Here is a 26,469-nt window from a genome sequence, read left to right as displayed (position 1 = left end):
TGAGATTCATCTCCACAAAAATCTTTGCCATGGCTTTTCTCTCTAGTTATCTAGTTTTTTCATCAATATCTAACTTCACTCTCAACTTGTTGCTAATCAATTTCAGGGTTCTCCCTGACCTAAATTTCAAAGGAAGTGAATGGAGCTTCACCCACAAAAGTTGAATATCATCCATTATTTCATAGGATCAAGCAAAGGTATTCATTCCTTTAGGGACAATATCAAGCTATCTTGGTATCATTTATCTCTCAAAATGTTTTCCTTGTCTCTTCTAGAGTGGACTACAAATGAAATTCATCCTCTATCTAGCAAATGGAAAATAGGAGCATAACCCAACTATTGCTTCCATACCTTTTTAGTCCAAAAGTTCATAGACTTCTCATACATCCATTTGCCGAGGGATTTTCCAACTAGGACCATGGCTTGGTATATTTTCACTTGCTCCATCACCATATATTATTCCATTATCAACTTTGTCCCTATTACCCTAAACTCAAAACACTTAGGTTTATTCTTCTTCCTATTAACTAACTCCTTTGAACTAGCATTAAGATTTGTGTTTCCCCCACCCTTATATATGATAACCATTGCTTCTCTTGTTACCTTATTAATAACCTCCACTTGTTTACTTCCCTTCTTTGCATTCTCTCCAAAGGCCAAGTCCACCACTTTCAATGAAACCCTCAAACCATCACTTACATTCATGGGCAGAGAAAATGTTGGTGCCCCCTACAAATCTTGACATTTTCCTTGTACTCTACCTTGGTTGGATCATTCTTATGAGCATAACTACCTCCTACCTCCTCATTGATGCATGACATAGATGAATTTATTACTGCAACATCATGGTCACGACTCATGAATGAAAACCCCAATACCACCTTCTACCATGATTTGGTACCTTCTAAATTTTTTTATCACTTTCGATAAAATGTTCTTCCATCGATTTGACAAATGCCTTTGGCATTGCCCATATTTTTTGTTTCCTTTGTGATTATACCTCAAGTGCACAAACCAAGAACTAATGAGAGACCAAGTCTATCAACCCATCCCAAACTCTATTATACCATTATAAGACCTACAATCCCTCCAAACCCTAGCCTCCATCACTTCCCTAGATTATAACCCTAAACCTTTGCAACATCTAGAATCACGAGACAATACTCAAACCATATCGCTTGTCATGCTTTACCTAGCATTAACTGTATTCCAAAATCACCATGAAAAAAACCCAAAACGCCTCCACCCTAATTGTCATCTTTGTCACACTTTGTCTAGCATGAGAGAGAGTAAGTTGTTTAACTCTTATTTAAACTGAAATGGGTAATGACATCAATACTTCTACTTTTTGCAATTTGGATTTTAGCCCCCTTAAATTCCTTGATTACTAAAGTTTTGCATTTGTAAATTTTTGCAAGTGAATGGACAATTGTAGCACTATGTTCATACCTTTGAGATCAATTACATTTTATTAGCTTCCATTGTTGCACCGAGGCGCTCTACAACCCAATATGAGGGAGTTGTTGTCACGTAACGTGACATTAAAAAACAATAAAATAATACTTACCTTCACAAATTAAAAACAGTGATAACAAAAATAATCAATGTCGACTATAAATAAAATCTTCGATTTCCACCTTAATTTTACATCAACTTAATAACATAAAATAATGAATGTCAAACATAAATAAAAACTTCAATTTCGACCTTAATTTTACACCAACTTTATATAGAGAGACAAAGTAATGAAAAGTAAAAAAAATGATTTACCTTTTAGTACGTGGGAATTATGTAACTCCTTTGCTACTTAATATGGAGTTTACAAATAGCATGTAAAAACAATATTATTGCACCGAGAGGTGCTCTCCAACTCAGTATGGAAGAGATGTTGTCCTATCCTTTTATGTTATGTAAACATTTTGACTTGGTCAAATTACACAAAAATAAAATTAAAAATAGAATAAAATTATACTTATTAATTAAAAAAAATTGTCTATGTCAATTTACATAAAAATAAAATAAAATAAATAATTATAATTAATCATTAGACCAACGTATATCCATCTTAACTTTGGATCTAGTGAGCGTCGAGAGGGATTGAATCTCTTGAGGTGCAAACCTAGAAGAGATTTGATCTCTCTTGACGCTTGGTAGATCCATAGTTAAGATGCGTCTATGCTAGTTGAAATCACATGATGTGTAATTTATTCTATGTTCATTTGACATGTAATATTTAAAGCAAAATTATATTAATATACATTTTTTTTTAGTGTGAACCATAAATAAAATATTTCAATTTCCATATTAAATAACATAATTTTATATCAACCATATACGGAGAAAAATAAAATAATTTAAATTAAAAAGATTATTATGTTTTGAAGATGTGTAATTTATTCCATTCTTGATATGGAGTTGATATAAATAGTATTTTTTTTCACCATGGCGAATTTGTAACTCATTGGAGTAACCTGACCAAGGCACAAAATCAAACCTTTCGATTGCCACTATAACACAAAGAGTATATACAGCTGCCTGCAAGTCGAATATACTAGGAATATATGACTTAGCAAGAACCGAGACGTCCCGTATTAACGACAATCAAAGTAGACTCTCTGGGGCCGACTATTCCTCTAGCCTCATCACAACAGGCTGAACATGTCGTTTCGGGGAATCAAACACGGGTGGTGAGGGAGTTAACAACTCACCTCAACCACTCAGTCTACCCTTACTTGACATGTTGAATAAAATATGTTAACATCAAATGTGTGTGTGAGAGAGAGTACTTATTCCATTAAGAAGTGCTTTGGAATTCAAGGTAAGAGAGAGATTTGTAATTTTCATTGTTTACTATGGAATTGTCATGTAACATTTTTAAAAACACAACAAATATTAATAACAAATATAATATTAATGAGAGAGAGAGAGCATGTACTAACATCTTAAATATTAATAACAAATATCATATGTATATATTTGTAAAAATATTAATAACAAATATATATATATATAGAGAGAGAGAGAGTATATGTTTTCCACTTCAGAATATGAGGTGACATGTACTAACATCTTAATGTGGAGAATCTAAATCATAAATAAAATGTTACGATTTGTGTAAAATAAGTGAAAATAAAAAAATTCTTGTAGTTAAAACATTTTATTAGTGTGTTTCTTAAAACCAACATGGATCCATCTTAACTCCATATCTATTAAAAGACAAGATAAATAAAATCTCTCAAGGTGCAAACATTCCTCAAATTTTGCACTATAAGAGATTTCGATTTTGAAATATTTGATCCCTCTCGACACTTGGTAGATCCAAAATTAAAATGAACCTATATTGATGTTACTCCTATTGACTTTTATTATACAAAACTTGTAAGTTTCTCTTGGAATGTGCACAAACTTGAGTCACAAAGTCTCAAAAAGGACATAATTATGTTATAATGTAAATTCCATATAACATTGGAAATATTTAGAATGTGGTTTCCTTTTCTTTTTGGAAGAAAAGCCTCTTAGGGAAACCCAAGGGATGTTTCCCAACATTCATGATGTCATTCTTAGTAAACACATTAGTGTAGACTAGTGTGCCTCACCTAGGAGGATTCCAATTAGGAACCTATCGACATATGAGTCAAATTCCCAGTGACATTAGTGATGATCAATTGAGCTAACCCCTTGAGCTATTTAAATGCACTATTTCCAACACATTACGTGATAATTGTATGATAAATATTTCATGGATATGCCTTCTTTTTTTTTTAAATCACAACAAACTTAAAAAATGTTAGAACCAAGTTTGGAAGGTTGGGATCCTTAATTTTTTGAAGGAGTTAGAGGGATCTTGGCTATAATGTGTAAAATTCATAAAAAAACTTACACAAGGTTTCCATTTGACTTACAATGGGGCAAATAAAACTTATAAAAGACATCATTAGCATCGACCCAAAATCTTAATATGACTTCCCTAATAAAAATTCTTTTAATGTCCCAAAGTCCTTTGGGTTTTGAGAGTTATCACTTTTGTTGCCTCTTAATGAATTTACTTTTAACAAAGAGGTAAGAGGCGTCATATCAAAGGCAAACGATGGACTCCATGTGATTAAATATTTAACATTGAGAAGCGATTCTCTTTGGTAGTGTTGCCATTTGTTTCCTTTCTTTCTCCACTTCAATCCATTTCCATCTCCATGATGACTCACCATTGAGACTTTTATTATTCTCTAAGTGAGATGAATTATCTTTAGGAAACATATGATGGATCTCCTTAACCAACGTTGAAGTATCCTTCCATGGGTGAGCTTCATACACTACTACATTCTCTCTCTCAAAGACATTTGTGTTAACTACATGATGATGCATTCCCCTTTCCAACAAGAAGGTTTGTGATTCCCTGGATTGATGCCTTCGTAGGGCTAGCATAGAAAACCCACTTTCAATAAGAAATGCTATTTTGACCAATCTAAAAATAGTGCATGTCCTTGAAATGAACTTATTTGTAGTCCAACTTTTGATTCTATATTTACTCCATCATCTAGAAGGATTTCTTCTAAAAACCTAAGACCCAAATTCATCTCCACATAGATATAATGAAAGTGGAACAATAGACAAAAATAGACTTCATGGACAATAAAATTTTAAGATGTGCTAATTCCCTAAAGGGATCCTCATTCCAAAAACATAAAGGGAGTTTCAAAAGCCTTATCCACATTAGAATAGAGGAAAAAACCTCAAAGAATGGATAAAAAGGTTGGTGGCAAGGTTGTATAAATAGACCAAATATACTCCCAAAATAAGGATAATTGCAAATATGTTATTTTATATAAATGACAACAAAAAAATTTCGGATGCAAAAATCGTTTACATAAACATTAACACCTTTCGTAAAAAGGCTTTTATGAATTGGGAATCCTAGAGTGGAGATCAACAAGTTTTAACTAAACACTAGAATTTACAAATTAGTGCAAATAAGCTATATCAAGCTTAACGAGTGTAAACCCTTAGAGGGTTGAGCTTGAAACGAGGAGTGTTGTGAGGCCTTTTCACCCAAAAAAAATAAAAAACCACCACACATAGAGAGGCATTATAAGTGACCGATAACAATGTCCTTAAAAGAGGGAGGGCAACCTATTTATGATAAGGATTGTGTTGACTTCACCCATGATAAAAATATTCACATAGCCCATCTTCAATGTCAAGTAAGGGTAGACCAAGTGGTTGAGGTGTCCTATCAGCTCCCTCACCACCTGGGTTCCATTCTCCGAAAATGACATGTTAATCCTGTTGTGATGAGGCTAGAGGAATATGTGACTCGAGAGAGTTTACTTTGTTTGTGGTTAATATGAGACGTCTCAGTTTTTGCTAAGTCATATATTCCCATTGTGATGAGGCTAGAGGAATATGTGACCCCAAAGAGAGTTGTAGTCAATAAGTCATACTCTCTTTGTAGTGAATAAGTTAGTTTACTTTGTTTGTGGTTAATATGAGAGGCTAGAGTAATATGTGACCCGAGAGAGTTTGTGACCCCAAAGAGAGTTGTAGTCAATAAGTCATACTCTCTTTGTAGTTAAGTCAGTTTACTTTGTTTGTGGTTAATACGAGAGGCTAGAGGAATATGTGACTCGAGAGAGTTTACTTTGTTTGTGGTTAATATGAGACGTCTTAGTTTTTGCTAAGTCATATATTCCTATTGTGATGAGGCTAGAGGAATATGTGACCCCAAAGAGAGTTGTAGTCAATAAGTCATACTCTCTTTGTAGTGAATAAGTCAGTTTACTTTGTTTGTGGTTAATATGAGACGTCTCAGTTTTTGCTAAGTCATATATTCCTATTGTGACAAGGGTGGAGGAATATGTGACCCCAAAGAGTTTACTCTCTTTGTAGTCAATAAGTCATACTCTCTTTGTAGTGAATAAGTCATATATTCCTATTGTGATGAGGCTAGAAGAGTAATTGACCCCAAAGAGTTTACTCTCTTTATAGTCAATATGAAGCAGTGCTCTTTTTGTAATTAATATGAGACGTTTCAATTCTTGTTAAGTCATATATCCCTAATATATTCAGCTAGCAGGGAGGTGAGTATATTTTTTTCTAGAACTAGTGATCCCAAAAACTAGTCTCATAAACGTTAAAAATATCATTTCAATATGAACTAATAGGTTGCCCACATTTTCATCCAAATATCTTAAACCAGGACTCGTATCCAACCCCGAGCGATATGATGTGGCAGAGCAGCCCTAGAACAATTTGACGGGGAACACGGACACGTCAAGATTCTGGGCTCAAGCTTTCGTAGCACGCCCGGGTTGCTTGAAGTCCTTTCGGTTCCCTCCATTTTCCAAGGCAGTGGCCAAACGTGGACGAAGCGAAATTCCATTAAAAGCAGCCATGGCGTCAATTGGCACAGAATTCTGACAGCCGTAGATGCTACTTGTTTGCCTTTAACATCTTTCATTTATTTTCCTTTGGTTCCGTTGCAAACTTCAAGCATTTTCACGCAGATTAAGACCAACATCAACTGATCTCAATACAATCAGCAAAGCTCTTCAAAACCCCCGGTAAAACACTACAACTGTAATTCAAATCACGCGTCACGTTTCTAGAATTTCTTCGGCTTATATTATATTTTCTTTTTATGTTATATTTTGAAAATGTTAGAAGGTATAAAGGGTTTTAAAGTTTTCAGCTAGTTCTCATGGCTCTGGGTTGTAAGAAACACTCATATTAACTTGAATTGTGCAGGGGACGCCATCATTCAGCCATGGAAGGTGCTCGCGTGCTTCGGCAAAAACGTGCCGCTGCTGAAAGGTCTGCTCAACCCCAGGTCAGTTTTATAACCCTAGTTTATTCTTAATCGCTTTCAGGCTAGATTATAAAATCATTGTAAAGCTTCGAGGGGTATGCCTGTTGGGACTGAGAGTGCACTCTTAAGACATTCATGAATTGGAGCTGAATGTTGTTGGTATTATGTTTTAGCTCGTATTTTGTCAGCTTCTTGTGCAACAAATTACGATGGACATGGCTTTTGTAATACTATTGAAGATGCTTCCAAATTTTAATCAAGGGACGATCAACCCCAACCTTGAAAGAGGTGGGATGCTGTTATTGCGCGGTGCGCCGGCCACTCTGGGCAAATAGCTACGTGGGAATTGAACCCTGGCGAGGGTTGCGACAGCACCCCGTTCACTTGCTCGGCTTGCCTCTTTTGTTCCCAGAAAAAAGCGTAATTCCATTAATATTTCATAAACGAAATTACATTTTACATATACACTTTTCATTGTGTATTTCTGCTATCTGTTCCAGAAATCAGGAGGAGCTTATGAGTCTCATTCTTGCTACAACATAGCTATAAATATGTCCCCAACCATAGCTGAGGTACCATATGTTACCATACAACAAAATGGGCAAAAAGCAAAAACAGCTTGACCTGTTTCACATACTGTTCCTGTAGTAAGACGAAATGCTACAGGAATCCATAATAGTGCTCACAAAAAACTGCCATTGTCATACAATAAGACAGATTTGTACCAGAGCCAGTAATAAAGAAACATATAACCTGTCATAAAAAAGAGAACTGTCTACAACCTGCGCTCATATAACTGCCATTGACATATACAGATGCTGATTTATAACAAAACCAAACCCATAGAAACTGTTAACGTCTCCGAGAGAGGAAGCTGTCCAAACACTGCTAGAAATATATATAAGATCATAATATAAGTATCCATAACTTGTAAACACAAATGCTATATTGGACCATGGCGAAACTGAGGATTGTCATCAAAAGGCCCATGGTAATAAGCATATTGATCGGTTCCCTGAATCTCTGTCACATGCCATAGACCCCTGTCCAAAGAAAGCCTTCCTTAGAAAGCCTGTCTGCTGCCCTGTTCCTTTCCCGAAAAATGTGCCTGCAAGAGAATCGAGTGAAGATTAGATATAATCTATATAGCTCATCCATAATATTTCCCCGATATATATTTTGCACCGTTGAGCCCCACTAACCCAATTGATCACCAGCAATGAATCCCTAAAGATCTGGATTTTTTCACACCCTTTTTCAATGGCAAAACCCAATAATGCTTGACAAGCTAAGGACTCTGCCCAGTTGTTTGAGCCACTGCCTAAACCAATTTTTACCTGAAACAGGTGGTGCTCAGATAAGTGAAGAATAAAACCCCCTCCAGACATATTCCATTTTCTTGGGCTGCCCCATTGAAATAGCCCCACAGGATCGATTTGTCCAGCTGTTCTTCTCGTATAATTCTAGGTGGAGGGGCATCTTTGGATTGAGGGAAATGGTTGAGTATAGCTACACTCTCTGCTGCTATCTTGCTTGGATCAGATGCCACTCTAAAGATTTCCTTGTTCTGGGCAATCCAGATCCCCAATTTATAATCAGAGGCAGAGCCTGAATGTTTCTGTATTTCCTGTTTTGAACCCAAGCATGCCAGGAATCAACAAAATCTGATTCCCCCCACCCACACTGGAAGCGCAATGATTCTTGATATTCCTTCCAAGTCTGCTGGGTAAAAGGGCACGAAGAAAAGAGATGATCTATTGTTTTACTTTCTCCCTTACATAAGGCACACCAGTCTGGACCTACTGCATACCTCCTTTGCATAATATCCCATGTCGGAACTTTCTTAACCATAATGCAGCATGTTATCAGTTTTGCCTTTGAAGGACACTATCCCTTCCAGACAGCCCTCCACCACCATTTACCCTCCTCCATTTGGGCCTGAGTCATCACATGACAATAACCCCCCTTAGGCGTATAAAAACCATGAGGGTTGAATGCCCAAACCAATTCGTCGGCCTGGTCAATTAACCTGATATGAGCCATTGACAGTGCTTCAATATATTTCCTCCAGCAGTCCCAATATTCATGGGGAAGATTCAGGTCCACAGCTGTTTGCCATCCCTGCGACCAGATAGTTGTTGTGAGTGGGTTTGCTATTTTACTCAAGCTGGTGATACCCACATTCCTTAGGAAGTTTATCAGATTTTCCGGAAGGATATGCTCAATTCCGCTCCCTGGCCATGGGTCACAGCCCAACCTCAACTTCAGCCCATTTCCAATCCTCCATGTCAAACCAACAGAAATCAGGTCAAAAGAGTTTAGTACTGATCTCCAAACCGCAGAAATACTACCTCTTGGCTTGACAGGCAATCGAATCCAGTTCTCCAAAGAAAGGGGCCTGATGTACTTCTGATAAACTACTTCAGTCCATAAACTGGTTGTGGATAGCAATTTCCTGATTCTCTTTCCAGAGGAACTTCAAACAGATTCTCCTTGCTTTTTCCAGAATACCTCTAGGAATCCATGCTAGCACAATCCAATAGACCAGGTTAGCTTCAATCACTGATTTAACCAGAACCAAATGCCCAGCTCGAGACAACCACCTATGAGTCTAGCTGGCAAATCTTTTCCTTAATTTTGCCAGAAGCCAGGACCAGTCTTCAATTCTGTAGCTATTTGGTTTTAATTGGAAACCCAAGTATTTAAGGCCTGCATCAAAAGTCCTCACCTCATATGGAAAAAGTCTTCTCAGATTGGTGATCTTCTGTACTGACAGATTATGAACCCTGAGAGTAGACTTCCAGTCATTTACCACCGTTCCCGTAGCAGTACTGAACAGTATCAACATTTCGTGGAGGCATTGGATGTCTCTATAATCGCCATTACAGAAAATTAAAATGTCATCTATGAACAATAGGTGGGTGATTAATATTGAATGAGCAACATTTAACCTTTTAAAATCTCCTCTTCTTTTGGCCGCTGACAACATTCTGATTAAACCTTCAGCAACAAAAAGAAATAGAAGGGGTGAGAGGGGGCAGCCCTGTCGAAGGCCCCTCTCAGCTCTGAAAAAGTTGATGCTGCTCCATTTATTAGAACTGCAAAAGAATACAACTCATAATCCAATTTAAGAAAGGAACCTCAAAACCTATATGAGTAAGGATGAGGTGGATAAAAAGCCAGTTAACTTGATCATACGCTTTTGACAGATCAAGCTTGGTAATGACCCCTTTAAGATTTTTTCGTTTTTATGCTATGAAGCCTTTCCTGCGCTACCCTGATGGCTTCTTCATCCAAAAATCCAAACTGCTCACTGGAAATAGATTTTGACGGGATGGGCTTGATTCTCAGCGCTATCACCTTAGCTATGATTTTATAAATGCAATTACATAAGGAGATTGGTCTAAATTCTTCAAAAGAGGAGGGGTTGTCAACTTTTGGGATCAAAGCTATGAAGGTAGAACTGAAAATTGGAAGGATACGCCCCTCTTCTCTGGATTCATTAACCACTTTCCTCAAATCCTCCCCCATGAGTTCATAGAAACCCAAAAAGAGTTCTATTGTCCAGCCATCCGGCCCTGGAATCTTTTCTTTTTGAAAACTGGAAAGGGTTGTCTTTAATTCTTCCTCTGACACCTCCTCCATTAGCTCCCTGCTTTCTTCCTCCTCCACAAAGCGAGGGAAAAATTTTGCGGTCTGCAAGACCTTCAAAATCAGAGATTTCTCTCCCCTGTTGATTGCTCATTTTCCAAATGGTGTTGATGGACTTATGCCCCTTTGCATACGCTTGGAATACTTTTGTGTTTTTGTCTCCTTTTTCTAACCATATTGCATGATATTTTAGCCTCCATTCAACTTCCCTGATTGCTAGAATATCCTTCCTTCTGGAGGTCAGCCTCTTCAACACTTCCTTAATTCCTGATCTTTAAACCCTTCATCCTGAGTCTCAGAGAATAAATTCAATTGATCTTCGATATCAGAAAGCTCCTCATCCTCTCTAATTCGTTTTTGAGCAGCCCATGCCTTTGTCAAAATATTGATGTGCCTCAAGTTGTCTCCAAACTGTTGTGCCGCAGACTTATCTAGATCCCCATCATAATGCTTCCAGTTTATACTAACCAGACTCCTAAACTCCTCATCTTTTAACCATTCAACCTTCATTTTAAAGGGGCTGGCCGGTTTTGAGGATCCTCCCTTGATCTCAAGAATTATAGGAGAGTGATCGGATTCTCCCCCCACTCCAATCCATTGGCCTAGGAGACCATGTCTATTCACTAGTGCTTCAACTAGGAGGAATCTGTCTAGTCGTTTAGCCACCCTGTCTTCTCCCAAACTGTTAATTCTAGTTAACAATGATATGTTTTATGCTTAGCACAATTACTTCAATGTTCCTTAAGTAGCTCAATAGCAATTTCCAATTTAGATTTCCAGTAGCAATCACATTAACCATTAATCACATTGATAGTAAAAGTAGATAGAACATAAAACAATAAGCAAAAGACAAGCCAAGGCCCAAGACAAGGGGACACAAAATTTGGTGGATGCCAGGGAAAAGCCCCAAGATGGGGAAACCCTTTGACCAATTCTTCTTATTATTATATCAAAATGTTCAACAGAGAGAGAGAGTACAAAAAATAAATTGACCTGCCCAATTAAAGTCAAAACAACCCTGTCAATTTCTGCAGTCAACTGCAGTCAAACTTCAGCCCTAACCAGAAAGTTGACACTGGTCAAATCAGCAATAAATCATCCTCAAAACAGCTCGGTCTTCCCCAGTCAAACTCGGCTTGATCAGGAGGTCAAAGTCAGCCCAAAACAACTTGGTCAAAGGAGAGAGAAAAACTGCTGTAATTTTCTGCGGTCATGCTACAGTCAACTCTGAAGTCAGCATTGGTCAAACTGCCCAGATTCCCTCGAATTCTGTGCCCAGAAATGCGGCCTAAAGAGACAAAAGATCCTCCAAAAATTGCAGTCAAAGCTGGTGAACAAACCCTTGGTCAACGCTGGTCAAACTTGGTCTGCTGCTTGTAATTTTCGGTCCTGCAACTCGTCCTTCTTGCCACACGTGTGAGAGAGAGAAGTTGCCCAATTGCTGTACGAATCAATGAGAGGAGAGAGAAGAATGTGTGAGTGATGATGATGCCAAATGAGGTGTGAGGTCACTTGAATTTATACAATTCGCTGTGGGTGAAGAGACATGTCCATTGGGCTTCTTGAGCCTACATGAAGATGTGACCGATCTAAACAATTTGCACATGTGTGGGCATAAATTCAAAATCATACTTCCACTTGTCCAAATGAGATGATATTTATATCAATTTTGGTCCTCTCGAAAAGAGGAATTTAATGCAATTATCATCTCCATCAAACGAACTGTTCCAAAGTGGAATTTGGCCCTAGTTGCCAATTTTAACACTCCCTCTCAACTAGGGAGAATTCGACTTGTCAATCCATCCATCATCATCGTTGACCATCATGCCATCTTGTCGTCATGTATCATCTCTGTCATTTCATTTTTGCTCTGCTGAACCATGATGTAATAATGAAGAAGAATAGATCGAGAGTGAGTCATAAGACCTTACCAATATCCACTAACAAAAGTCAATCCAGATGTAGAACCTCAATTGATCCCAGATCAAGTTGTTGAACACCATGCATCCTAGACATAGGAGTACGACAGTACATGATGCGTCCATCGGTAGTGCTATGGACCTTGTTGTCGCACAGAATATCTAGGCACCACGACAACGACTTAGATCAGGGGCTGTCACCTTGATCTCCAATCTCTCCATTTATGTTGTCTCCCTATAGCAGGCTAAGAGGGGTAGACCCTATGGAAAAGTGGAATGAAGAAGAACTAGTTGGGAACCAACTAGTTCGGGAGACACAGTGAAGTGATCAAGTACTTGATTAAGATTTAGCAAGACTTATAGGATTTGATTAGATTTTAAACGATTGATACCAGTGCCTTATGGAGTCAACGATCTTGTTAGGGAAATTAAGACCAAGTAATCGATTAGCAACTGCTGCTTAGATGAATGACTATTTTATATGAAATGTAGATCCTAAAACTAACGTGAGATGCAAGAATCTTGGTTAATTTTAGTTAAATGCCTATTTAAATGTGAATCCTTCAATTCTTTTTGTGTTGAGTTTGATTTCGTAGTAATTGGCAGAGAGAAGATCAGGAGAAGCACATTAAGGTGTGATTAACGATACCTCTCCTGAAATTCTAACATACCCGGTGCCTCTGGCGCTGCAGAGAACTGTGGCTCTGACGACTGCAAGGTCACTGTTTTAAGTACTATTAAAACATGCTTCTCAAAAAAAGACAGATGGAGATCTATCTGTCTATCGATCAAGCTTATGCTTGGAAGTAAATTTTATTTATGCAAAGCTAACTTATATGCAAATGCACCGGAAGATGAGATGAAGTTAGACTCGAGAATGGGAAAACACTTATGCCGCAGAAGCCCTCAATTACCCAAATGAAATGCTCGCCTTTTTTTAGATTAAGACTTAGAAAATAAACTCTTGAAGATGCTGTAGTTAAAACACCAGCTTATTTCAAATCTTCTTGATACAATTTAGCTCAAAGAGAACAAAAACAACTTTGCAATTCGATATCAATGTCAACAGATGCTCAAAACAATACTCATTCTATGAAACAAAGGATATGCATTTTATCACAATTCCATGACAGAGTACTTAAGATTCAAAAATTAATTTTAAGACAGCAGTAAGAAAAACTTTATGACAACAACAATATGACAATGAAAACAGTAAGCTATCAATGATATCTTTATGCCAAAAATTTACTGAAAATTTTCCAAACTTGCCCACATGAATTATAAAATTTTTTCAGCCTGTTGTGATGTGATTTTTGGAATTATATTAGATTTGATATACTTATTACAGCCAACAATTAAAACATGAAATAAGCCTAATGATGAATGCCCAACTCAAGAAATTAATTCCTTAATGTATTAGTCAACTTAGGAACTGATTTTAGGCTAATCCACATGAAATTTTTCCATTGTTATATTTCAGACTTCAGAAACAGAATTATTCAGAGATAACAATGACTCAAAATGTAGATCTAGGCCAAATTCTTGATACATAAATGACTTATTAATGTATTTAGCAATTTTTTTTTAGTTAATTTCAGACCACTTAGATGTGTTTTCTCACTACTATTAGAAATGTATATGACTGTTGTAGCAAACAATGAGGAAAAAGATGGTTTAGGGATCAAACCCTTAGGCCCTAGGCCTTGAAGATCACTCGCTTAAGTTGCCCAAAATTTTTGAATACTTGAAACACAAATTTTTACCAAAATTTCTGCAAAAACCCACCAATGATTAGCTTCAGAAAATCAAATATTCAAATCAGAAATGGAGTAAGGGGAATCTAGGCCCAATAGAACTAGCATTGGGCTAGGAGAAGGCAGATCTGGGCCTACGAGCCCCAAAACTTGAAACCCTTGTTCTGGAAAAAATTATTTTGCTTTAGATCTTCAGATTTATTGCAAAATCTTTAATGGTTGGCCTTGCAAAAATATTTAGGACAAGATATTGCCCTCCGGAGCTTAGATCTGTCTCAAAACCTCCAGATCTGCTTGAAAAAATCTCAGATCTGAAGATTTACTCGGTAGATTTCTCAGATCTATCACTGTAAACAATCTTTGAGCCCAGATATTGCCCTTCAGGGTCTAGATCTAGCTCAGATCTGAAGATTTTCTTGGTTGATTTCTCAGATCTATTCTTGCAAACAATCTTTGAGCCCAGATCTTGTCCTGCAGGGTCTAGATCTAGCTCAGATTTGAAGATTTACTTGCCTGATTTCTCAAATCTATTCATGCACAAGTGAAAAGAGAAAAACCCAATACCCAATATGTACGAAAATAGAGAAAATCCCAAAAACCCAAGTGTTAAAATTCAAAGTTATGTTACGAAATTTTAGATCTACACAAATAAATAACAGATCTATACAAATAATTTACAGATCTGAGGAATATGAGTCCAACTCCGCTCCCAAATATGATAATCTAAGACTCTTAATAGCCAGATCTATCAAAATTTCGACAAAATATTTAAAAGATTTTGAAATTTTAGAGAGGCACTAACCCAAAATCACCCTGCAGAAAAAAGATTATTGTTAGATGAATCCTGAGGCTTATATGAAGTAGGCTCTTCAGAAAATATGTGTTGAGAGTTGGCTGATCCAACCGAGAACTATCCCCAAACGCTCAGTGAGAACCTGAGAGATCTTCTGCAAACACTAGATCAACCATCAAATCAAGTAGAGAAATAGAACAACAATAAAATTTTGAAGAAATAGATATACTTGCTACTTCAATCAAAATTAAAAATGTTACCCTAGATCCAACAAACTGAATAAGATACCTGTTTTCAGATTATTCTAAGAGAGTTATTGATTGATAGTTTTCACATAATATTAAGCAAAAATTAAAACAATGTTACCATAAATTCATGAAGAGAAACACTACAGCACGTTGAAACCCCAAAGACTTTTGCATTAATTCAAAAAAAGTATACAAGAGAGCTTGAGAGTTTAGTACACGATCTAGAGATTGGATCAACTGACTGACAAATGACTTCCTATTTAAAGATAAATCCTCCAATGGCTAGTTCGGGTGATCCTTGTCAAAGCAATCTCGATCGTTGATGAGAATTAAAATTTCTTTTAATCTCATCTGTCGAAATTTTAAATTTTTGAGGAAATTCAAAATTTTCAATTAAATGCATTTTAATTTATTTTTGAGTTAATTTCCTAAAAAATTTGACTTTGACTTAAACCCCATGGACCAAAGGCTTAAAATTTAGCAAAATAATTAATTTACCTTAGTCCTGAGACTTTTTAAAATTTGAATTTTAAGGATCCATGAATTTTGCCTTTGGAAAATTTAAATTTACCTAAGACCTATAATTAATCAAATTTCTGGTTTAGAATTTTAATTAATTTTTGGTTAGAAAATTTAATTAATTAACTTATGAGGGGGATAAATTATTTTTCCAACCCTCAAGACACTTTACATCATCATTTTCATATCTCTTATATCACAAGGGGGAAAACCATCTGAGATAGACCCTCACAGACTACACATTTCTGCGACACAAATATAATCTAGCAAACTAAGCAATTTGTAATAAAATAACCTAATCAAATAGTTGGGATTATTCTCAAATCATTTTTACATAGACTCAATCTAGAACACTAGAACTTTCCTAAGATCCCAGTGACAAAATCCACTCCGGCTTTGGGGTAAGGCTGAAGGAAAACTCTGCCGACCATCCAAGAATGGTTCGGGTGAAACAAAAAACCTCCCGGAATGTAGATCGTCACCAGAAAAATAGGTTTACTAAGGCAATTACATACACGACACGGATTTGCTGAGATTATTTACAATTTACACATGCAGAAAGGGTTTACAATATAACATGATGATCAGGTTGATGATGATAGTTGAACAACACGGACATGTCGATCATTTGCTATCCCTTTTGCGAAAAGGGGGGTGTACTGCTATGGGTTGTCGACACATAGTGGTCAACAAACTTGTTACCCACCATTTTTTGGGTGATATGCCTGGGAGAAATTTTTTCTCCAGGATGGTCCTTAGCCGACAGCCAACAACCCCTTGCAGCGACCAACTAGCTCGTTGTGCCACTTCTCCGCCACCTAAGCCAACCATGTGGTTCCTCATCCATCAATCATGATTGTATGTTTGAAGGTGGGCCTCTCGAATCTAAAGGTATGCCTTGTCATTTGGTATTTGAGTATTGTAGTTTGCTTGTCGTGGACACTTTTGGGCATGGATTAATGGGGGGATTTGGCGAAAAGAATGGGCTAGGTCTGTGCTCTTGTTCCCGAGACCCCATTTGGATATTAACCTTGGATTCTAGTCCCATGGGATCTCTTTTACTGACCGTTTGGCTTTAGGGATGGTATTTCATGGGAAACTTTGATTTTGGTTGCGTGGTCCCACTCCCTCATCTGCATATATTACTCCCTTTCCACTCGTATTATTCCATTAATCATCTCTCCCACTTGGGTCCACATTCCTCCACTGGGTTCACATAGGGCTAGATCCCCCCTTCCCCTTTCCCACACCTTGGGTCAGGCCTAGAATGATGCCCTAGAGGTTGATACAGCTAAGAAGAAAAGTAAAAGCACAATTCGCCACATTCAACAGGAAAACATACCACAAAATGTAAATGATGGTCGGGACAAACACATTTAGCGCGTGGGTAAAAGCCAATACATGAGCTCTACCTCATCATCATGGCCATCACCCTGGTTCTTACAGGCTCTATGAGCCCCCTTCATCATATAGGAACCCATGATTGTCCCAACCCCTGGTGGGCAATGAACCTCCCTACCTTAAAAGGGGGTATCCGTTGCTATATCTCACACATCATGCTCTTACCCCTTGAGCCCCAAGTAGTTAATCAAAGAAAAATCATAAAAAAGCAAAAGACATATAAAGAAGGCTGGAAAAATCAAGGCCTAGGCACTTCTTGTACCACGATTGCTCCCTCTTATACATTATATACCTAAGTACGGGCTTCCCTTTTGTTAGCTACCCTTGTACCCTAGCATGTGGCCTAGGGCTGCCCCTTCTCATTCCCTACTCCATTCACCCATTTATCACATGCCACCACCTTTTAAAGGATGTACCTTGGACATATTATCTCCTTTAAAAGTAGAAACTACCTAATGGGATACTTGGTTAACTCCATTTGGAGTTTGGAGACATTAGCACATGCCAAAGCCCATTATGGAAGGGCAAGCTGTTATGAAGTCCCCACATGTGGTCCATGGTTTGTAAGCTCTTTTACTCGATTTATTTGATGACTTTTTGTACTGGAAGGCTAGGGGACGCATTGGATCTTATGCAAGATTGTAGGTGGTCTCCATCTTGGGTTTGGTCTCCTTATATGGGGTCTTAACCCTCAAGAGGGCTACATTGGCACATGTAGGGTGTGTGTTGAGAGCCACGAGCCTCCACAACAGTAGACAACACTCCATGGATCCCCATAGATATTCAGAGATTGGCTCGAGATCCATCTATTGGACAAAGAAGATGCACTTGGTTCACCTTTGCCCAGTCAGCCCCATAAATGTACCATGCAATTGGCAATTGATACAATACTTGTAGGATGATGTGGCATCACCTACACTATCATCCTAAACCCTTAAAGATGGTCTACAGGCATCTTTGACTCATTTGGAGACCCATGAGGTTATTATTGTGACCCCCACAAGTTTATTGTTTGGAGAACAAGGGGCCACTCTCTTGTCCATCTCTTTTGAGTGTCCTATTCTTCATTATGGTACCTATGGACCTCATCAGGGCTCTTGGAGGGCCCTACGACATGTATTGTTTATCATTTGACCTCTTGAGAGACTTATTATGTATTTATGAGCTAGTTTGGTGGGCTTGTAAAAAAAGTTAGGTTATTAACACATTATTTTATTTTTGGGGCTTATGTAGGCCTACGAGACTAATTTGAACTCCTAATTAGTGTATAAATACAAGTGACATTAGTTCATTTTCTCATCATCACTTGGATTGAATCATATGTTCTTGTGAGATTTTCACTATCTTTTGAGGATGAGATTTGGATGAATGGATGAATTTCGATGTTTGGTTATTCTTTTTTGTCTTGGAGTTTCTATGGTTGGCATATCTTGGTGATTGGATATATTCTTCTTACATGTAAGTACTATGTTAATGCTATTTTGATTCTTTATTTTGCTGCATTCATGATATTGAGATTTTCGCTATTCTAGGGTTAATTTGCTGTTTTTCTTGGAACGAAATTGTGGAAATTAAATCTCTAAATAGTGTTGTATCATGATTGGGCCATGTTTGAATGAATGATGCTCCTAGAGACATCCTTGTCTTGATAATTCACCAAATATTCTTGAACAAAGTATAAATGACCTTGAAGCTCTTCCATTAAGCCCTAATGCCCAACGAAGTTGTCTTTTATGGCTCCTTGACAAGTGGAAATCAATCCAAACTCTAAATTGTCCATGACTCCATCTCTCCCAAAGGACAAAGCCCTGGTCCTCTTCTGGTAATCACTTTAAAGCTTATTTCTTTCACCTTCCCCTCCTTTTCTAGGCCTAGCCTACATAGGTCACATAGGGATCAATTATCTCACAATCTCGCCATCCAAATACTTCGATTTTTGGTCCACAACTGTGCTGGTGTGTCCTCAAGAAGCCCTTGAAATTTCATGAGATTTTGACGGTGGAATCTTGAGATATCGTAAGCTCTAGCTCGAAGACCAATTCTTGCCCTTGGTTTCCCTTGGGCTAGAAACCTCACTGTGATCCTTGCATTGCCTTTCATTGAAAATTCATTCCTTGATCCCTTTCCCCTCCCGAATTAGGTCAAGCATATCATTGGATGCTAAATCCTATCCTCTTGACCTAACCTCGGGTCCACTTGGTCCCGTGTGGTTCCACGCCTTTAAAAAATCAAATCTTCGAGAACCAGTCGGGAAGTCAAGTCCAATAAGGATTTTAAGATGGGGAAACTCCTTTACAAGGCATATTTTTCTAACCTAATCCTCAAATCCTCACCTCCTTATCCTAGAAATCTTTGTACCTCGCTTAACAAGCAAGTGAGCTCTATTCTTAAACCCCTTCTAGGAAAAGGATCATTAAGGTCACTTCACATCCATTAATTGATTCATCCTTCACAAGTGACTTTCTATATACTGGGTCTCCTCCCATCAATGAAAGTCGGTAAAGAGTATGGAGTCTTAGCTGAGGTGACAATGGGCTAAGCCTCCATTGTTGCTTTTTGATCTAGCGGTTGTCCCTTTAAGAGTTCCTTTTATGCCCCCTGCTAGTTTGAGCGATAACATTTTGGTGTCGTTGCTGGGGACATGAAACGTGTTTTGTTCCCCATACGACATATTGACATCTCCTTATTGGCGACTCCATTAGAAGAACGAAGCCCTAATTATTCATTGAACTGTAAGGTCGATGCTTGTAGGGTGAAGCAAGCATTTTTTAAGGCATCTTTAATTTCACCCTAGCGACTCCTACATATTTTTCATGTATACCTCAAATAGGTTGTCTTTCTTTGACAAATTTTCCACTTTGGACATTGCTAGTATCCCTGGGCATCCTAATCATGTCGCGGGAAGGATGCTACGTGGGGTGCCCGTGTTTGATGGTGATCCACTCTCCGCAATTGACCACATAGAAAGATTTAATGCACATGCTTCAAGAGAGAAGGTTCTTCACCAAGATGTCCTTATGTTATTGTTCATGGGATCTCTCGGTGGTCATAACTCATGGTTGCATGATCACGAACTTAGGATCATCTCATTTATTGAAGAGTTCGTTGATGGATTTCTTAGACATTTTCAAGTACACCCTGCATTAAGCATCCAAGAGAAATCCTTCATCGAGCATCATCAAGACATTAAGAATCTAGGTAATGAGTGTTTGATGGTGATCCACTCTCCGCAATTGACCACATAGAAAGATTTAATGCACATGCTTCAAGGGAGAAGGTTCTTCACCAAGATGTCCTTATGTTATTGTTCATGGGATCTCTCGGTGGTCATAACTCATGGTTGCATGATCACGAACTTAGGATCATCTCATTTATTGAAGAGTTCGTTGATGGATTTCTTAGACATTTTCAAGTACACCCTGCATTAAGCATCCAAGAGAAATCCTTCATCGAGCATCATCAAGACATTAAGAATCTAGGTAATGAGCAGGAAGACGAGTCCTCCTTGGGTCCACATGATAAAAATGATGATTTTGAGGACACGTGTTGGGAAGGATGAGTTTATGGGAAGTGAAATTGAGACCAACCTTACCTTTCTCAAGGATATTACTCCTGATGAATCCTCTTTTGAAAACCTTGAGAAAGATGATCCCATTAGCCTCTCAGAAGATGACATTGGAGATTATTTCCACATTGAAAAGGAGAAGTGGGAAATCATTGGTACTCAATTTGACTGTTCTCCCATTTATGACACCGACAAGGAGGATGAGGTTGAGAGTGGCCTTCCCTTTCTCCCAGGCATTATTTATGAGAACACATCCATCGATACCCTTGGGAAGGAGAATTATCATTTGCCCTTGCATGAAAAGGAGCAGTTGGAGATGACTCTACTTTTTGGGAAGGCCTTATCTTTGGTAACAACAATGATAGGATTGATAAGGCCTTTGCTCATACCTACCTTCCTTATGATTCCGGGAGTATATTTGAGCCTCTAGAGTTGAATTTTCAGGAAAAGGATCTAGTTGAGACTTCACCTTCCCCTTTGCCCTTTTCTATTGTTCATCATCTAGAATCTTCATCATGTGATTCCCTCACCCCTTGTCATACGATCTCAAGTGGCCATTAGCCCTTTCCCCCTTCCGAGTATAGTGTCAAGGAAGTGCCCTCATTGATTATACTTTACCTCCTTGGACACACCCTCAGGGTTTTGATCACCCCATGACCTCCCCTCTCCAATGTAACCATCACCTTGAGCAACCTATATGTTGCACCCCTTCTTTCCCTCACCCTTTGTTCCCCTCTCATCACAACCTTGTGGCATCTACAAAGCATAATATTATAAACAATGATTGTGATAAGGAGTTCTTAAGAGTGATCATTCATTCCACCATTGTGTTCTTAGAAGGAAAGCCCGGGACTGCTAGATCGACCTATTTTCTTTCTCCTAGGACTTCCCTTTACCTCGAGTGGAGATCATGTTTTCCTGCCTCCCACCTGCTTCATCTGCCATGTGGCTATGTCCACATTTGATTTGGGAGTTGCTACATGAGTAATCATACTGGCAGGCACATGTACATTGATGTGATGATATGTTGGTTGCACTGGCTTTATGGTTACACTTAGTATTAACTTTACTATATGTATGTTAGGATAGGATGCATTGCATGCTCATTTTCTCATTAGAACTAACATCATATGATATTTCTCATGGTAGAATAGATGCATTTAGATTAAATTTGCATTATATTTACTTTCTTGTTGATTTTATGGCCTAACATTAAGCATGTGCGATCATGAGACGCCGCGAAAGCATGCTGCCCTTGTGTTTTCATCTATTATATGTGCAGGTAATAGGTCTACGGTAACCAAGAGATTGCTGGAGTTCTCGTGACCTCTTGTTCAAGTAGCTTCGCCCACTTCTTCAAGAGATCACGTCTTTAGTTGTAGCCAGATGTTGCCCACCATTTTGTGGTGATATCCCTAGGAATATTTTTTTTTTTCTCCATGATGGTCCTTAGCTCACAACCAACAACGCCTTGTAGCCACCAACTAGCTTGTTGTGCCACTTCTCCGCAACTTGAGCTAGCCATGTGGTCCCTCACCCATCTGTCATGATCGTATGTTTGAAGGTGGGCCTTTTGAACCTAAAGGTATGCCTTGTCATTTGGTAATTTTGTATTCTAGTTTGCTTATCATGGACACTTCTGGGCATGGATTAGTGGGGGGATTCGACGGAAAGAATGTGCTAGGTTTGTGCTCTTGTCCCCTAGACCCCTTTTGGATATTAACCTTGGATTCTAGCCTGGTGGGATCTCTTTTACTGACCATTTAGCTTTAGGGATGGTATTTCATGGGAAACCCTGATTTTGGTTGCGTGGTCCCACTCCCTCATCCGCATATATTACCCCTTTTCCACTCGTTATTACCCCATTCATCATCTCTCCCACTTGGGTCCACATTCCTCCACTGGGTCCACATAAGGCTAGATCTCCCTTTCCTTTTTCCCACATCTTCGGTTAGGGCTAGAATGATGCCCCAAAGGTTGATGTAGCGAAAAAAAGAAGTAAAGCACAATTGGCCACATTCAACAGGAAAACGTACCACAAAATGCAAAAGATGGTCGGGAAAAACACATTTATTGCGTGGGCAAAAGCCAATACATGAGCTCTACCTCATCATCATGTCCATCACCCTGGTTCCTATAGGCTCTATGAACCCCCTTCATCATATTTGAACCCATGATTGTCCCAACCCCTAGTGGGCAATGAACTGCTCTATCTTAAAAGGGGGTATCCACTCCTATATTTCACACATCATGCTCTTACCTCTCGAGCCCCGAGCAACTAATCAAAGAAAAGTCATAAAAAGGCAAAATACATATAAAGAAGGGTGGAAAAATCAACGTCAGGGCACCTCATGTACCACAATTGCTCCCTTTTATACATTATATACTCAAGTATGGGCTTCCCTTTTGTTAGCTACCCACAAAATGCAAATGATGGTCGGGAGAAACACATTTAGCGCGTGGGTAAAAGCCAATACATGAGCTCTACCTCATCATCATGGTCATCATCCTGGTTCTTACAGGTTCTATGAGCCCCCTTTATCATATAGGAACCCATGATTGTCCCAACCCCTGGTGGGCAATGAACCTCCCTACCTTAAAATGGGGTATCCATTGCTATATCTCACACATCATGTTCTTACCCCTTGAGCCCCGAGCAGTTAATCAAAGAAAAATCATAAAAAGGCAAAAGACATATAAAAAAGGCTGGAAAAATCAAGGCCTAGGCACCTCTTGTACCACGATTGTTCCCTCTTATACATTATATACCCAAGTATGGGCTTCCCTTTTGTTAGCTACCCTTGTACCCTGGCATGTGGCCTAGGGCTTCCCTTTTGTTAGCTACCCTTGTACCCTGGCATGTGGCCTAGGGCTGCCCCTTCTCATTACCTACTCCATTCACCCATTTATTACATGCCACCACCTTCTAAAGGATGTACCTTGGACATATTATCCCCTTTAAAAGTAGAAACCACCTAATGGGATACTTGGTTAACCCCATTTGGAGTTTGGAGACATTAGCACATGCCAAAGCCCATTATGGAAGGGTAGGCTGTTATGAAGTCCCCACATGTGGTCCATGGTTTGTAAGCTCTTTTACTCGATTTATTTGATGACTTGTTGTACTGGAAAGCTAGGGGACGCATTGGATCTTATGCAAGATTGCAGATGGTCTCCATCTTGGGTTTGGTCTCCCTATACGGGGTCTTAACCCTCTAGAGGGCTACATTGGCACATGTAGGGTGTGTGTTGAGAGCCACGAGCCTCCACAACAGTAGACAACACTCCATGGATCCCCATAGATATTCAGAGATTGGCTCAAGATCCATGTATTGGACAAAGAAGATGCACTTGGTTCACCTTTGCCCAGTCAGCCCCATAAATGTACCTTGCAATTGGCCACTGACCCAAGACTTGTAGGATGATGTGGCATCACCTACACCATCATCCGAGCCCTTACAGATGGTCTACAAGCATCTTTGGAGACCCACGAGGTTATTATTGTGCCACCACAGGTTTATTGTTTGGAGAACAAGGGGCCACCCCCTTGTCCATCTCTTTTGAGGGTCCTATTATTCAATATGGCACCTATGGACCTCATCAGGCATCTTGGAGGGCCCTACGACATGTATTGTTTATCATTTGACCACTGGAGAGGTTTATTATTTCATTTATGAGCTAGTTTAGTGGGCTTGTCACCAAAAGTTAGGTTATTATTTTATTTTTGGGGCTTATGTAGGCCTAAGAGACTAATTCGAACTCTTAATTAGTGTATAAATACAAATGAGATGAGTTCATTTTCTCATCATCACTTGGATGGGATCATATCTTCTTGTGAGATTTTTCGCTATCTTTTGAGGATGAAACTTTTTGGATGAATGGATGAATTTCAATGTTTGGTTATTCTTCTTTGTCTTGGAGCTTCTATGATTGGCATATCTTTGGTGATCGGATATATTCTTCTTACATGTAAGTACTATGTTAATGCTATTTTGATTCTTTATTTTGCTGCATTCATGATATTGGGATTTTCGTTATTCTAGGGTTAATTTGCTGCTTTTCTTGGAATGATATTGTGGAAATTAAATCTCTAAATAGTGTTGTATCATGATTGGGCCATGTTTAAATGAATGAATGTTCCTAGAGACATCCTTGTCTTGACAAGTCACCAAATATTGTTGAACGAAATATAAATGACTTTGAAGCTACTTCCATTAAGTCTTGATGCCCAACGAAGTTGTCTTTTAGGCCTCCTTGACAAGTGGAAATCAATCCAAATTCCAAATCTTCCATGACTCCATCTCTCCCAAAGGACAAAGCACTGGTCCTCCTCTGGTGATTACTTTAAAGCTTATTTCTTTCACCTTCCCCTCTTTTTCTAGGCCTAATCGACATAGGTCACCTAGGGAATCAATTATCTCACAATCTCGCCATCCAAATACTTAGATTTTTGGTCCACAACTACGCTGGTGTGTCCTCAAGAAGCCCTTCGAATTTCATGAGATTTCGATGGTAGGATCTTGAGATATCGCAAGCCCTAGCTCGAATATCAATTTCTTGCCCTTGGTTTCCCTTAGGCTAGAAACCTCACTTGGATCCTTGCATTGCCTTTCATTGAAAATTCATTCCTTGATCCCTTTCCCCTCCCTAATTAGGTCTAGCATATCATTGGTTGCTAAATCCTATCCTCTTGACCTAACCTCGGGTCCACTTGGTCTTGTGTGGTCCCACACCTTTAAAAAGTCAAATCTTCGAGAACCAGTCGGGAAGTCAAGTCCAATAAGGATTTTAGGATTGGGAAACTCCTTAACAAGGCATATTCCTCTAACCTAATCGTCAAATCCTCACATCCTTATGCTAGAAATCTTTGTGCCTTGCTTAACAAGCAAGTAAGCTCTATTCTTACCACCCTTCTAGGAAAAGGATCATTAAGGTCACTTCACATCCATTGGTTGATTCATCCTTCACAAGTGACTGATTCATCCTTCACAAGTGACTTTCTATATACCGGGTCTTCTCCCATCGGTGAAAGTTCGTAAAGAGTTTTCATGTGGCTCTCCCACCAAGTCAGTGCACGCCCCTCTAGTTTCAGCTGCGCGAATCTTTTTTCCTTCCTAGATCTGATGGACGATAAAATAAAGTTTTAGTTGTTGCAACCAGTGGTTCAACTTCAGAGCATTGATCTCGCCGTGGTACGATTTGATATCGACTTTTACTTCCATTTTGAACATGTATTGATTCACGACTCTCAAACTAGGTTGATCTTTATCGGGTTCTTTCTTCGGCTGGTTCTCCGTGTTGTCCCGATTTCCTGATCCCCCTTCTGATTTGTCCTCTGCATTTGAACCCTAATCTTATCCAAATATCCCCAGCTTATTGCTTAGGGCCGCTATCAGGAGGTTTGCATTGCAGTTTATATCCGTGACTTCTTGTTCAATCTGCGAAAACCTCACCTCTGCAAGATCACGAGGTTCGTTTACAGATTCGTCGACCATGATTAGGGTTTTACGATTTTCGACCTCGCCGACCTAGATCCCCTGCAAATATCCACAAATACCCAAAGAAACCTGCTATGATACCAAATGATCCGTAAACTGTCGTGGATATTCCACTGGACAGTTCATCACAACAAATCTGATAATACTATATTAAAAATTTGAGATTCTACACTTTTGCTGTTTTATTTAATTTATAGATCTATAGATTTTATTGTAATTAGTGCATGCATGCGAATGGAAATTATGTAGAAAAGTAGAGAATGACAAAATAAGCACACACACACACACGACACAAGATATGATCTCTAGGAAACTCTTT

At 38.7% G+C, this 26,469-nt stretch overlaps 1 protein-coding gene across 1 annotated transcript in view; it reads left to right on the top strand.

Annotated features, from left to right (window-relative positions):
* The first annotated feature begins 6,204 nt into the window (after positions 1-6,204).
* SCC3 (sister-chromatid cohesion protein 3) overlaps positions 6,205-26,469 on the top strand; it is a 251,397-nt gene continuing 231,132 nt past the window's right edge. The window contains 2 exon segments of the mRNA XM_089424129.1: positions 6,205-6,557; positions 6,742-6,823. Coding sequence (XP_089280255.1) covers positions 6,761-6,823 — 63 coding nt within the window. The 5' untranslated portion in view covers positions 6,205-6,557; positions 6,742-6,760.

This window comes from Pinus tabuliformis, chromosome 4_2, assembly GCF_031772625.1.
Source record: "Pinus tabuliformis cultivar Carrire ecotype Pingquan chromosome 4_2, CPIR1, whole genome shotgun sequence".
Classification (NCBI taxonomy): domain Eukaryota; kingdom Viridiplantae; phylum Streptophyta; class Pinopsida; order Pinales; family Pinaceae; genus Pinus; species Pinus tabuliformis.
This window is presented reverse-complemented; position numbering and strand designations above follow the sequence as displayed.